A 15,127-nucleotide genomic window follows, 5' to 3' on the forward strand; every position below is an offset into this window, starting at 1 on the left:
TGTTATTCGGACCAGTAAGCGGAGGTCCGTGGAAGGATTTTGCATTCAAATAGAAATTAGAAAGTGTTATTTCCGGTGCATTTTTAAAACTCGGAGAGGAAAAAATAAAGCTTCAGAAGCCGTGCCAGGACTTTGTTTTGACAATTATTATTTTTGGCCTTGTGTGTTTTTTTCCTTTTTTTCACAGCGCATTGTAAAATGGATGGCAGTGCTAAATCTGACGCCAACCGCAGCAAAATGAATATTCAAACGAGGCCCTGAAAAAACGCTGGCGTTATCTGCCAAAATAAAAACACAGGTATTCCTGCCTTAGCATGTGCAAATGAAGGTTGCAGGTGTCGTCTGTCCGCTTAAGCGCTCTTTGTGATGTTAATTGGTTTTTAGCGTAATTTTCGAGCCTCCGCCATCAACCATGAGAAGTTCAGAGACCTGCTGTTAACTGCGAGTCAATGCCATGGCACTGTTTCAAGAGCTCCCAAACAGGACGGCCAGTGATAACGAACAGGTGATGGGGCCTGATGCCTGCATGGCAGCAGGATATTGCAAAGACAATTGAATTTGTCGGGAGAAATGAATCTTGTGGACAGCATATCACATGTTAAAACAACACACACTGCATGCAATTTGCTTATGCAGGAGGGTGATAAAGTATGCTTATTTAAAAGATAAACAAAGGGGGAATCTAGTGCAGTAAATTGTGCATGTGTGTTTATTCCTGATGAGTAACGCCAGAGGTTTATAGTCCCAGACCTGGGCAGCCGTGCTTTATGACGACTCTGCTGCTGTGATAGCAATATTTATGATAGTGGAATTTATGTGGAGTTGTGTTGGAGGTGTCTGGCTGCATGTGCTGATCTGTGTTTAAACGTCCTCAAGTAGATTTGGTGTTTGACTGCTGTTTGAGTGAACGCTTTTGGATGATGCTGCTGCTTCAACAAGCGTTCAGATTTGCCCAAACGCTCGCCGCATCTGACAAGAATCCGGACTCCCAAGGTCAAATTCAAACATTCCAAGTTTTTCTCCACAAACGAAAGCTGTTCAAATAGAGAGGAGTCTCATCTCCTCGCCCCGGCTACAGCTAATCTTCACCCCCTCGCAATAACATTTCCACTCCGCTTCCTCCGACTCCAGACATATTTGCTCTCCCTTGCTGCTCGTGTCCTGTTAGGATTTAAACAGCAAACACAAAATGCGGAAGATAACCTGCGAAAAAAGCTTTGGAGAGACTCGGCGCCGAACATTATTTTAAAGACCAGATCTGAGAGGCGCGGCGCGGCAGTTCCCAGCGATTATCTGCTGTGATCCCTCTCCGATGCACCCGAGTCATTCATCTGCTGATCCCCCGCCCCTCCCCGCGCACACGCAGCCCCTATGCAAAGGCAGACCCCTAATCATGTCGACACTGTGTGTCAGTGCCATGGATGAGCAAGGCCTAGAGATGAGAGCGGCTCTGTAAACACGGCAGGCAGCGGGGGGCTCCCCCACACGCTGCTCCCAATAAGCAAAAGGCAAGATTTGGGGATTTTACGGGGCCCAACTTTGTGGCATCAGCTCAGGGTGTTTTTCAGGGTTTTGTGGGTGTGGCCAATGGGATATTGTTCTTCGCTTCTAAAGTGGCGTCTGCTTGTTTGTGAATAGAATTACAACTTTTGGGCTGAACTTACTGCCTTGGATTTAACTCTTGTATATCTGCTGAGGGCCACATATTGTCTGCACCGTCTGTTGTTGACCTTTACTGTTGGCCTCCGACGCCCAGATAAACCGGCAGAATCTTTATGAGGAACTCTTATTACACCGCTGACGCCATTTTTCATTTGACCTCTAGATTCAACTTTTTTTCCTCCACCTCCATGAACTATCAGGACAGAGTAGTAAATCTCGTGGGCATCAACTGTGTGTATTCCATAAACAGGCTAATGCAATTGGCTGTATCAAATGGGATGTATATTAAAAAGAGTCAGCTGTGCTGTCAGGATTCTATTATGGCGCCTGCTCCCGCCCCTTGTTTTGATACAGCAGTAATTTAAAGAGCCATCTTAATTGACTTATTTTTTCTGCGTGTCTGTCGGAGCTTGTGCATGCACTCCAATAGGAGTCTTGTTTCTTTATTGGGCCACACACAATGTACTGAGTTCAATTTTACCATTCATAATGAATGCAGCCTCGCCATTCAAACGCAGCCATAAGCACACAGCAGATAAGAATTTAATTAAATGTAGATTAAAACCAAACAGGAAAACACACAGGCTGATAATTTTTTATCAAGTCCCCTGGTCATATTTTTTTCCTCTCATACTTTCGACTTGTTCTTCCTTGGGCTACGTCTTTTCAGCTTGCCAAAAGTGGCGAAACACCTCACACATCCATGGCGCCGTGAGATTGTGTAAAATGCAAAGCGAGGGGCGGTCACACGATTAATCAGAATCCCAGCGTCTAGTGAGGATGGAGGCTGGCGGAGGGGGGGTGGGTGGTGGAAAAGGGGGCTTACAGGGGTGTGAGGAAGGAATTAGTTGCTTCATCCTAAATTTGCATCAAATTCCAAAGGACAATCCCAGCACTGTAGGCAAGGGGGGAACATATCTCGCTCTCTGCAGGAACAATTAAATATTTTCCACAATGCGGAATAAATGTCACCTTCAGTATCAAATTGTCCATACTTGCTAAACATGTTGTTACAGCGAGTGCCTGGAAAGCATGCCCGAGCGGGGGAGAAGGCGAATTTTCTGTGTGGACCTCGGCCTCGGCTAACACGCTGGAACGCACATTCAGGAGCGGCTCACCTCGGGCGCCAATAGTGAGCTGAACTCCACTGGGGATACAGTCTTGTCAGGGATTTCTCACCGCTGAAACCGTACACCTGGGTGCTCGGCTACATGTTCAACACGCATTGTTTGAAAAGATTTCTCACTGTTGGAATCCCTTCCCTGTTGAATGTTTAATTATCATGAAAGCTGACAGCTCTGCAGTTCATTATGAAGTTGATTTTTTTTTTTGTTCGATTTCCAACCATGTTAAACCCTTTAACACCGAAGCTCCAGTGTTTATACTCTATGATTTGCTGTAATTTTTTAATCGTTAACATGATCGTCTGGATCATTTGGAAATAACCTCTTGTAGTGCTGGGCGATATGGAAAATTATATGTCACGATATTAATGATTTCATATCACAATAAGGATATATATCACAATATAAATGATATTATATTACAATAATGATATAATCACAATATAAATGATTTTATACTACAATATATATCACAACATACATTATTTTATATCACAATAACGATATATACCACGATATAAATAATTTTATTTCAAAATGACGACATATATCGCAATTTAAATAATTTTATATCACAATAACAATATATATCACAACATAAATGATTTTATATCACAATAACTGTATATATCATGATTTAAATTATTTTATATCACAATAACAACATATATCACGATATACATGATTTCATCTCACAATAACGATATATATCATGATATGAATTATTTTATATCACAATAATGATATATATCACAATATAATTTTTTTTTTATCACAATAACAATATAAATCACGATATAGATGCTTTTATATCTCTATAACAATATATATTGCAATATAATTGATTTTATATCACAATAACAACATATATTGCGATATAAAGGATTTTATATCACAATAACAATATATATCTCGATATGAATTATTTAATACCACAATAACAATACATATCATGATATATATTGTTTAATATCACAAAAGTGATATACATAAAGATATAGATTATTTTATATCATAATAACAATATATCATGATATACGACAATAAAGCATATTTTTAGTAATTCTCTAACAAATATATCAAAGCCTCCTTTATGATTATTTTAAGTTACATATAATTAAATAGTCACAAGCATTTTTTAAACAAACATTTTTAAAGTGCTCAACAGTTTTAATTTTCTAAGTAGAACAACGTATTTTCGCACAAAATTCTGCGGGAATTACGTCAATTGCATTAATTGCTGAAGAGTTACTAAAATAAAATGAAAACTGGAACTAAAACTCGTAATACGTTTGTTTGTTTTTTCTTTTTTTTTTAGAACTTATGTCAGTAAGTGGAACTTCAGTCTCAATTTTCTGCACTCGTGTTAAGTCATGTAAAGCATGTTGTAAAACCTGCATGAGTGTGAATCAAAGAACGTAAAGCAGCTTTATGCCGCAAAACCACAAGACGGAGTTTCTTTGCAAAGAATCTCTTTTTTGTGTACAAACTCATGAAGCAACACCTATGCAATTGTCTCAATGACATATGGCGAAATAATTGATCCAATTAGATTAGAAATTATGCAAATGATAGAAGAGAAATGGCACGGTAGACACTTTTCTATCGCCTAGACGATACGTTTCACCATATCGCCCAGCACTACACTAGTATTGCTTTTGGGAGAAAGGCTGGAAACATGGTACCCGGTGGCAGACATGACACCCGCCTGGCTGTGCCCGCCTGCCTGCCCGGCGCGCCACTGCCGCATCTCAGTTCCACTCTATTACCCTCACACAGGCGATTGGCCCTTTCTGTGGGGAAGAGAGCAATTTCCTGTCGCAGTCTGTTTGATCAAGTGCTAAACCCTCGTGATCAATAGAGAGACAGATGTCGGCTCCAGATGGCCGCATGGTGATACCTGGGGCACCGCAGGGGCTTGCCAGGACAACAGAATGGCAATGAGGAAGGGGCAGCGGCTGTGCTCCCGATGCACCAGCCACAGAGACACAAAGTGACAAATGCAATTAGGCCTTTTAGCCGCAGATTATTTATTTCTCCTGCAGACCCACAGAACATTTAATTAGTGCATACTTTCAGCAATATGCAGAGCTACAAGGGTGCAGAGGCAGAGGGCATGCTGGGACGATGCACCTGAGAGTGTCTTTCATTTTTCAAACAAAGCACATATTCAGAACTTCATCTGTTCCATCCGTCGTGACTATATCAATAATTTCTGAAATCCAAAATGGATGACAGGTGCATCTCTCTGGCTCGCCGTCCTTCTGGAGAGGAAGAAAATAAACGCCAGCGCCAGAAGGCGAAAATAGACCTTTCCAAAAAAAGGGGAGAGAGAGGAGGAGAGAGCCTCCCGTCTTTAAACGGCGTGCATTTGCATTAGGGCTGGCATTCAGCACACGCCCCAAACACACACACGCACGCCCAGAACACACACCCACAGACTCGCCAGCCAGCCCATGTGGCGCAGGGCTGGAGCCATGTTGGAGGAACCACTGAGGCGCGTGGCGCTGCTCTCTCAGAAGAACCGAGCTCCTCGCCATTGGCTCCACGCCGTTCACCTGCTCCCATCCAGCGAAGCATGATGGGAAGGGGACACGGGCCACGGGGCCACAGCTGGAGGCGAGGGAGGGGCAGGACTCGCCACTCTGTTCTGTCACAAGGGGTCTGCTGGTCCCATTAGCAGGGCTTGGTCAGGACGGGCCCCCAACCAGCCTGCCGCCGCAGCGGGGGCCACGGTAAACACATGTCGACTGGCCACAACCAGGACACAGGCAGCATTGCCCGCAGAGAGGGGGAGCTAATAGAGAGCTCAGTGGGACAAACCTGTCCAAATAAAGAATAAAGCAGAGAGAGGAGCCAGGCAGGGCTTTCCTTTAATAGTCTCCTCCACCTCCGTGAGGACGGGGAGGAGCTGACGGAGCTTCTAATGAGGCTCCACACTGGAGGAATGTTGTTTCACACAACTGCAAACTCGATGGGAACTCCTGAACGTTCATCGAACTCGCCGTCTGTGGGGAGATCCTCATTTGATTGATAAAATAAAAAGATTAAATCAACGCTCATCTGTGCAGCTCAGACACCCTCCCTGATCAGCTAAAGTGTTACTCAGTCCCCATCTGACCCAAAATAAACTCATTAGGAGCTGAAATACTCGGGCAAAAATAGCTGCTAATTCGCATTTCTGTTTTCTTCCTCATTCAGAATGATTACAACAGCATTAGCAGACCCCCCCTCCTCCACTGCTGGAAAAATCTCCAGAGACCAGCCAGAGAAATGGCTTTTAATTGAAAGTAAAACATTTCGTTTTCAGTCAGTGAAACATTTGCTGAATCACACTCTTTGCTTTGGTTTAGTCCAAAAACGAGTTGGATGAGATTCATTCAGGGAGGCTGTAATGTCTCTGATTACACACAGTAGTGCAGCGGGCTCCCCAGGGAGGACTTTTTCCTTTTGTGGATTCTGACCTGTGTGCCGTTTTTTTGCTCAAGGCCACCAGCTCTGTGTACTGACTGCATCTGCAAAGATGCTAAATTTAGCCTGGAAAGGAGAGAAGGAAGGAGCCAGGTCGCAACCACAAAAGTCACAATTAAGACAATTGTCTTTTTTTTTTTTCCTGAAACAGTAACTTTTGTATGGTTTGATCCCTTTGAACAACTGAATTAAAGCTACACAAACTGTTTTACATTTGAGTCTTTTTCTTCAAGTAGAGATCAGGGAAAATGAGGTCAAAAAGCTTTCATCTGAGCCCAGAACCTTCTGCACCTCCCTGCAGAAATGCATGTGCATGCTGGTGTTTGCTGTCATGTTCAAGGCGACTGCATCCTCACAGCTTGAGCAAGAGAAGAGTGCCTCCTAGTGGCTGAGATTAAGAATGAGGCGAGGAGAAGGAGAGGAAGGCAGTGTGTGTTGGAGCTTTACAGTAGAGTCAGCTAATTCTAGTTTAGTGTAGCGTCAATAATAATAGGCTTGTTTGACCCTTCGGATGATGCTCCTGCTGGAGTGTACATCAGCGTTTTCTTTTCAGGACTGAGGCTCTGACTGCTGTGACTCATCCTCATGTTTCCATCATTCCTCCTCCTGTTGCACCACCAGAGCCGTCGTCGTGCTCCAATGCAGATGCTTGTCTTTTATGACTAATATTTTCACACGACGGGCTGGCTTTGTCAGCGGATCCAACTTTGCTTGGCTGTTAGCGGCGTGCAGCTACTTGATATTCGGAGGGGTGAGCCGCTTGTTCCCATTTGACCAGGAGGAGCAGGAGCTGATTTGAAGACAAGGAGACTAGAGGTCTTTAATTACAACCCTCTTTGTGGCTTAAGGCACCACTGGCCACACTTGACAATTAAGACCAGCAGTTATTAAAAAAAGGAGTCTCTGCATCAAAGTGTGGCTCGACAAAAGAAGTTTGTGGACATTTTTCTCCACAAATGCAATCTCATGCTTGAAGTGGAGGTTTAGACAACCCTCAAAGGATGCCAACGGCTCACTATGGGGCTATGTCCGACCCCACCACCAGTGTGTGAATGTGTGCGTGAATGGGTGAATGGGTCTGTGACTGTGAAGCGCTTTGGGCCCTCGAAGGAGGGTAGAAAGCGCTATACAAGTATACGCCATTTACCATTTACCATTTACCCCCCCCCCCATCACTCGTTCGCCATTTTCTAGTGCCGTCTGAATCTAATAACTCTAAAATAGAGTGCACTAGAAATTTCCTAGGAGTCGTTGGAAAAAACTAGACAAAATGTCACCAAATTAGCGAATACAGACCACAATGCATTGTGGTCAAACTATTTCAAACAAAAATATGTGTATAAATGTAATTTTTGAATAAACCATACACATTTTCACCATCAGAACACAGTGGAGTCATAAATAAACGTTGTGAAAAATTGATTTGATTTTCACTTCTTGAAATTGGTGATGTCATATCCGGTGTTTGGAAAAACGAAAAGAAAAGTAGTATAGTCCCACACTAGTTTTTTAGTATTTAGGGGTTAGGGAGGGAATTCAGACATAACCTTAGTGTCCCCAGATGCCCCGTTTCACCTCATAATATGTGAGTGCGGTGCAGTGAGGCTGCACACCGGAGCCGTAATGGCCTCTGCGACGGTAATGTGTTTGGACAGATGGGAGAGGCAAGTGCTGATGTGCTTAACTACGCATTTTACAGCTAAACTATTAAAGAGTTGTGCTGTTTACACACCAACATTTGAATACCTGTCTTCAGGCCAGTTTAATTATCCGGGCCCTTCTGTTATTTCTTCTGTTTTGTTGTCTCGCTGCTTTTTTTTTTTTTTTTTTTGCACCAGGCATGAGAGATTTGTTTGCAGCTTCATTAAGATACGGTTGTGGTTGCGGTTTGCAGGGAAAATAAATAAATAAAAAACTGCTGGAGTATCTGGTACTTTACTCTGGCAGCGTCCCCCATACAAACCCAGATACTGTACACATGCATTTTCTCATAAAGTCAGTTTCAAGTGAGAAAATTAAAAACTGCCCTGTGATGCCTGCACTTTGAAATCTCTCGGGGCTTTAGGCAAAGGGGAGGAGACAGGCGCCTGCTTCCTGCGATTCATCCTGAGACGTTTGATTAGTTTATGAGTATTTATGGTGGGGGAGTGAGTTTGCATTAGAATTTTGTTTCATGAATTCCTTCATATGTTCATCTTCAACTGCATGTTCAAATAAACCATTAATCAAAGAGAAGAGAGGGAAGAGGGCATTCAGCCAGCAGAGCCATAGTCTCAAGGCCTCATTGAGCTGGTGGATATGGTATTAAGAGACGGTAGGAAGCAACGGTTTTTAATTATCTGGACTACGTACAGGATGCCGTTTTTGATTGTTTTAATGAGGCAGCTGGCCTATTGTCTCCTCTTAATTCCTCCATTGTTTTTAGAATATGTCATAGTTCTTTATTCTTTTATCAGGTGCTCTGCAGGAGGATTTAGACAATAGACTTCATTCCAACTGCATTGGCCACTGCACAAAGGCAGCTCACTCCGTCGACAGTTTGCAGGCAAACAAGTGCAAATCACACTCTGCACTTTCCCCAGCCCTTTTCCACACTTTCACAATTTAGCAATCCTGACCGTGCACTCTGACTCCTATCCCCCCTCCATTCATGCCCATCATGCCTTTGTCATGGGAAGCTCACCTGCATTTCTCAGATTGAAATCATCTGCCATGAAAAGGCTGTAGGCAAATGGCCGTGACGAATCACGCTACAGAACTCCTTCATGGATATTTGTTTTTGCCTGATGTGCAGCTGGCGCCTCTGTGCGGGCGGGTTCCAGCGCCAAGCATAGGTGCGTGAAGATGACGTGTTAAGCTGTGCAAAGAAACCAACCGCATTAGAACTAGTTAAAGGGTGGAGTTGCTGCAAATACTGCAGCAAGCCTGGTTCTAGCTGTGATGGCAGTGTGGACATTAACCATGCAGCCTAGTGAGCTAAAATATTGATATTGCGATATATCGCAATATTTAGTCTTATGATTGATTCTCGATGGTTCTCACCAAGAATCAATCTTTACGTTTGAAGAGGCTGTAAAACGTTATTTTTATCATCCTTTGGTGAGACATTCCTTTGGCAGCTGCCTGAATTCTTTGATTTTTGTTATTTTGTTTACAACAATTTTACACCAAGTAGTGACACTGCTGTTCAATGTTTACTTTTGTTAACACTGATTTTAAAGATAATTCTAATTCTAATTAATCAATGCTTTTCAGAGACAGTATTACTGATGTTACACAAAAGTGCCTATTATTTGTTGCACAAAATAAGACACAAGTTATTTATTATGATTTTGTTCAAGCTAACAAATAAATGTGGACATTTTTTCCTAAAAAATGTGTTCTTTTATATATTGCTTGTTATTAGAGACATTTTTCTTACCAGTTATTGCAGTATCATGATATCATCGATATCGTGAGACATGTATCACATTTTGTTTTGTATCATGAGGTATCCAGTGATTCTATGCTCTAATTGGATATATTGTGACATTTAGTTCTGCGATTAAATCTCGATGGCTTCTCAGAGAGTATCTTTTATTTTTGTTTAAAAAGGCTGTCATCCTTTGGTAGGATGTTCTTTTGGAGGTAGATGGGCGCATGGGCAATTCATGGACACGCGATACATGCTTACCAATACATGGATATGCTATACATTGATAAGAAATGGATGAATATGCGACACATGGGTATGCTACACATGGGTACTCGACACATGGATACGTCACGCATGGGTACACTATACATGGATACGCGATACATGAATATGCGATACATGGATACACAATATATAGATAGGCGATACATGAATAAGTGATACATGGATAGGCGATACATGAATACGCGATACATGGATACACTGTACATGGATACATAAATACGCGATACTTTGATACACTATACATGAATACGCGATACATAAATACGCGATACATTGATGCACTATACATGAATAAGCGATACATGGATAGGCGATACATGAATACGCGATACATGGATACACTATACATGGACACATAAATACGCGATACTTTGATACACTATACATGAATACGCGATACATAAATACGCGATACATGAATACGCAATACATGGATACACTATACATGGATACATAAATACGCGATACTTTGATACACTATACATGAATACACGATACATGGATACACTATACATAGATACATAAATACGCGAAACTTTGATACACTACATACACTATACATGAATATGCGATACATAAATACGCGATACATTGATGCACTATACATGAATATGCGATACATGGATACACTATACATGGATACGCTACACATGGGTACGTGACTCATGGATACGCTATACTTGGGTACTCGATCCATAGATATGCTATATATGGATACGCTATACTTGGGTACTCGACACATAGATACGCTATATATGGATATGCTATACTGGGGTACTTGACACAGGGGTATGCTATACATGGATACGCAACATATGGATACTTTATACATGGGTACTCTGTACATGGATACGCTAAGCATGGGTACGCGACACATGGGTATGCGATACATGGCTCACAATATCGATTATATCTCGATATTGCAATAACTGGTAAAGAATTGCCTCTAATAACTCACATTATATAGAAGCCTTCCCTCACTGGGTTCCACACTCGGCTGTCCTGGAAGAGCCAGCGACTGTGTTGAGCAGAATGCTGCAACAGTGTTTCGTAGAGCTCAGAAGATCTGAGACATACAGTCCTAAAGCTCACTTCCAGTTTTCTGCAACGCACCAGATGGATCTGCAGCGTTCTTGGCTAAAAAAGATGCAATCCCAGCTCATAGCTTGCTGTCAAAATGCAGTCAAATATTTTCATCAGACTCCACGTAATCTGAGCTGAGCAGTGCATGCAGTATCTTTGATTAGGGATCCAAACTACACAGATTCTTATCGAAGCACCAAGCTGTTGTTCATTATTCTCTTTGTGAGCCGAGTGCTGGAAGAGATCCTTCCAGAGGAGAGAGGAACTTCTGCAGCTGTGACTGCCATATATTCCGAGCCATTGTCGGTGGCAGTTTGTATCTACCTTGATGGCAACTCGGGCAGACAGTGAAGAGGAGTTTTGTTATTTTAATTAGGAGATAAAAATTCAAAGGGTCTCTTCAGGCAGTGTGGTATGACAGAATCAAAACGATGAAGTGGAGCGGCCTGAAGTGTGCGTCTCGTCACAGCAGATCAGCCGACAGATAGGCAGTGCTCTTTAAAGTGGAGCTGCCGTGCACGCGCCCGCGCAGGTGCACACACACCCCGACAGGCAGGAAGTCTGCACACCAACGGGACTCAGACAGATAGCATATTTTAATGATATTCCACTCCTTGCACACGTTTGTGTGGCTCTAATTTCATCCCACAGGAAATGTTCTAATCAGGAATTGGAAATATGAAACTTTTTCCATCAGGCGATTCAGTTAAAACTCTTTTTTTCATGAAGGATTACTAATGAACGGTCATTTCTAATAAACATTTTGTTTTTATTTCATCACGTCTACAGGAAAGTGTTCATTCACAGGTTGTGTACACACACCTCCTCTGTGCTTCTTCACATGTGCGGCGGCGTCCCTCTGCCTTCACCTTTTCATCCTACGTCAGCCGCGCTTCAAACTCTCCACCCGTTTGTTTGCACTTCTCTGAAGGCCAACAGCGTGATTTAATTATTTGTCCGGCTTTCCCGTAGAAACAATGTTCTAATTCTGCCATTTAGCGCTCGCATATCATAGTTGTTGTTATCTTCCCTGCCAGATTTCTGTAAATAGTCACATTAAAAACTTTAATCTCTTCAATGGAAAATGAAGTGCAGCTGAAAAGCCTGTCATGGGCTGAGATAAATATTATCTAAGCTAAAACCTTCAGCCTCTCCCTGTACCCCCTCCTTCCTCCTGTGCCCCCCCCTTAATGAATATGTTCAGAAGATTTCAGAGGAATGCTTAATCCCAAAACACAACAATCTCACATTGTAGAGGACCTGTCAGTGTTCAAGCTGACGGCAGCTCAGTGGGCTGCAGTTTTCTCCAGATCAGGTGGACTTTGCAACTTGATGCAAACAGCAAAGACAGTAGAATAGAGGAGAGGAAATGGCTTATCTGAAAAAGATCACATATTACATACTACTGTGCTGTTTAAAGCTTTGTGGTTATGTTAGATTGATGCATCTTAAGCCATTTCAGAGGACATGTCATTACAGACAAACGGATTTGTGATAGTTTAGTTTAGTTTATTTATTTAAATTTCATAGCACACACAACCAAAAATGTGGTAATGCTCTTGTGCTTGGGGAAAATGAAAGGGGACAGAAAGAAGAAAACGTATTGCCTCTGCCCGATTTAACTAAATCTATCTCTTTGCATTGTAACATAAATATGTCAACTGGCTTGCAAGAACAAAAAAACAGACAAATAAAAACATCCATCCATCCATCCATTTTCTTGTCCGCTTCTTCCCTTTCGGGGTCGCGGGGATGCCGGAGCCTATCCCGGCTACTGATGGGCGAAGGCGGGGTACACCCTGGACAGGTCGCCAGTCTGTCTCAGGGCCTCAATCACACACCCATTCACTCACACATTCACACCTAGGGGCAATTTAGAGTCACCAATTAACCTACGAAGCATGTTTTTTGGACGGTGGGAGGAAGCCGGAGTCCCCGGTGAAAACCCACGCATGCACGGGGAGAACATGCAAACTCCACACAGAAAGGTCCCAGCCGGGAGTCGAACCGGGGCCTTCTCGCTGTGAGGCGAGAGCGCTAACCACTGCGCCACCGTGCAGCCCCCAAATAAAAACAAAAAACAAAAAAACAGCAAAAGGAACAAAACCAGACAAAAAAAAACAATAAACAAAAACAGCAATACTAGACAAATAAAACAAAAAACGAAAAAACCAACAGCAACAAAAGCAGATGCATAAAAACAAACAGCAAAAGCAGACNACAAAACCAGACAAAAAAAAACAATAAACAAAAACAGCAATACAAATAAAACAAAAAACGAAAAAACAAACAGCAACAAAAGCAGATGCATAAAAACAAACAGCAAAAGCAGACAAATTAAATAAAAAAATTAACTAAAAAAACAAACACCAAAAGCAGACAAATACAAACAAGCAAACAGCAAAAGCAACAACAAGAAAATAAACCAAATGCCTCAGAATCTTTTTTATGTAACCCGTTCCCAATGACCTTATAAGTCATATTGCGAGAACATTTGTTTTTTCTGTTTTTTAAATGTAATAATTAAACTGGACTCTTATTGATTTTTCAAGATTATTCCATAATCTGATCCCCTGCACCAAAACACTTTTTTCACTTCATTTTTGCTCTGAATTTGTTGGTTTTGTGGGTCCTTTCTTTTTTCAAACTTTTTTTTGCATGTTATGTGACAGACTTTCATTATTTGCTCTATACAAGAGTTTAGGATAGAATGATCTACTAAGTCTTTACATTTGAATGAACATTGGTGTAGATGGTCCCAATAGTTACTCCCGGTGATGATTCTTATCTGTATCATAAATATGGACTTAATTGATTTCTTGTCCCCCAAATTTCTATGCGATATATCAGTTATGAAACAATCAATGAATTATATATGAGGTATAATTATTTTTTTCCTCTAATGACCATTCAACCATATACAACAGTGCTATTGTTTTTGCTATCTTTTTTGATATAGATGCTTTGTGATTTTCAGTGTAGTTTTTCAGCTATAATTACTCCTAGAAACTTGCTTTTTTCACTTTTTTTGTTTAATTGGTAAACCTGCAATTTCAAATGAAATATTAGCTTTTATCATGTGGTTGCTAAATATCATGAAGTATGTTTTTTCACAGTTAATTGATAGTTTATTTACATCAAACCATTTTTTTCATTTTTTCCAACTCCGTTTGTACTGACTCTGAGGGAATTGTTTTGTGTCCAGGTCTTAAAAACTCTTCTTGCTTCAGAACTTACAGTCTCCTCTCTCCTTGCTTCATCCAGGAGGACAGCTGTGGTGCACCACCACCAAGAACATGATGGAGGGCGAGGAGCTGGTGGCGTTTGCGGTGGACTTTGACTCGCGTCTGCAGGCGGTGAACCACATGTCTCTGAGCGAGGGCATGTATCCCGCCCGGCTGCTGGACAGCATCCAGCTCCTGCCTCAGCAGGCCGCCATGGCCTCCATCCTCCCCACCGCCATCGTTAACAGTGAGTGTCCATACACACACAAACGCAGGTCCGCCTTCTGCGCGAGGTGCCTGCTTGACGAGAGGCGGCGTCTCCGGCGGGCGTAGATTAACCCAGATGAGTCTCTGCGCTGCAGATAAGAGATATCGACCTTCAAGTTTGGGGTTCACACACAAACACACCGAGGCTCCAACCAAACGTGTTAATTGCAAAATACACGACTGGAGCAAATAGTGTGTTTGTATACTTAGTGAGGGCTATCTGGGTTCAGCTCAACAGGGAGGCTTCTGTAAGCAGATGGTCCAGTGTTCTTGTTTGCCCTTGAGAAAGGGCACCGACCCGGTAATGTGCAGCGACGGGCTGCAGCTGAGGATTTGGAGGAAAAGCCTTTACACATGCCGATAAAGTCAGAACTGTAACTGCAGAAGGAAAACAAGTTTTTACTAGACCTGCAAGAAAAATCCCAAGTTTATGCCAATATCAGCCTGGACGATACGCGTATGGTAAATGGTAAATGGCGTATACTTATATAGCGCTTTCTAGCTTCCTTCAAGACCCAAAGCGCTTTACAGTCACAAACCCATTCACCCATTCACATTCACAGTCGCTGAAGATGCTGAAGCTTGTTGCTGAAAAT

The 15,127-nt window shown here is 42.2% G+C and overlaps 1 protein-coding gene across 2 annotated transcripts in view; it reads left to right on the forward strand.

Annotated features, from left to right (window-relative positions):
- Window positions 1-15,127, forward strand: part of zfpm2a (zinc finger protein, FOG family member 2a) — a 172,347-nt gene that overhangs the window by 152,184 nt on the left and 5,036 nt on the right. For both annotated transcript variants that reach the window (XM_024267352.2, XM_024267353.2), the window contains exon 6: window positions 14,305-14,511. In XM_024267352.2, the coding sequence (XP_024123120.1) occupies window positions 14,305-14,511 (207 nt within the window). The remainder of the gene's footprint in view (window positions 1-14,304; window positions 14,512-15,127) is intronic.

This window comes from Oryzias melastigma, linkage group LG16, assembly GCF_002922805.2.
Source record: "Oryzias melastigma strain HK-1 linkage group LG16, ASM292280v2, whole genome shotgun sequence".
Classification (NCBI taxonomy): domain Eukaryota; kingdom Metazoa; phylum Chordata; class Actinopteri; order Beloniformes; family Adrianichthyidae; genus Oryzias; species Oryzias melastigma.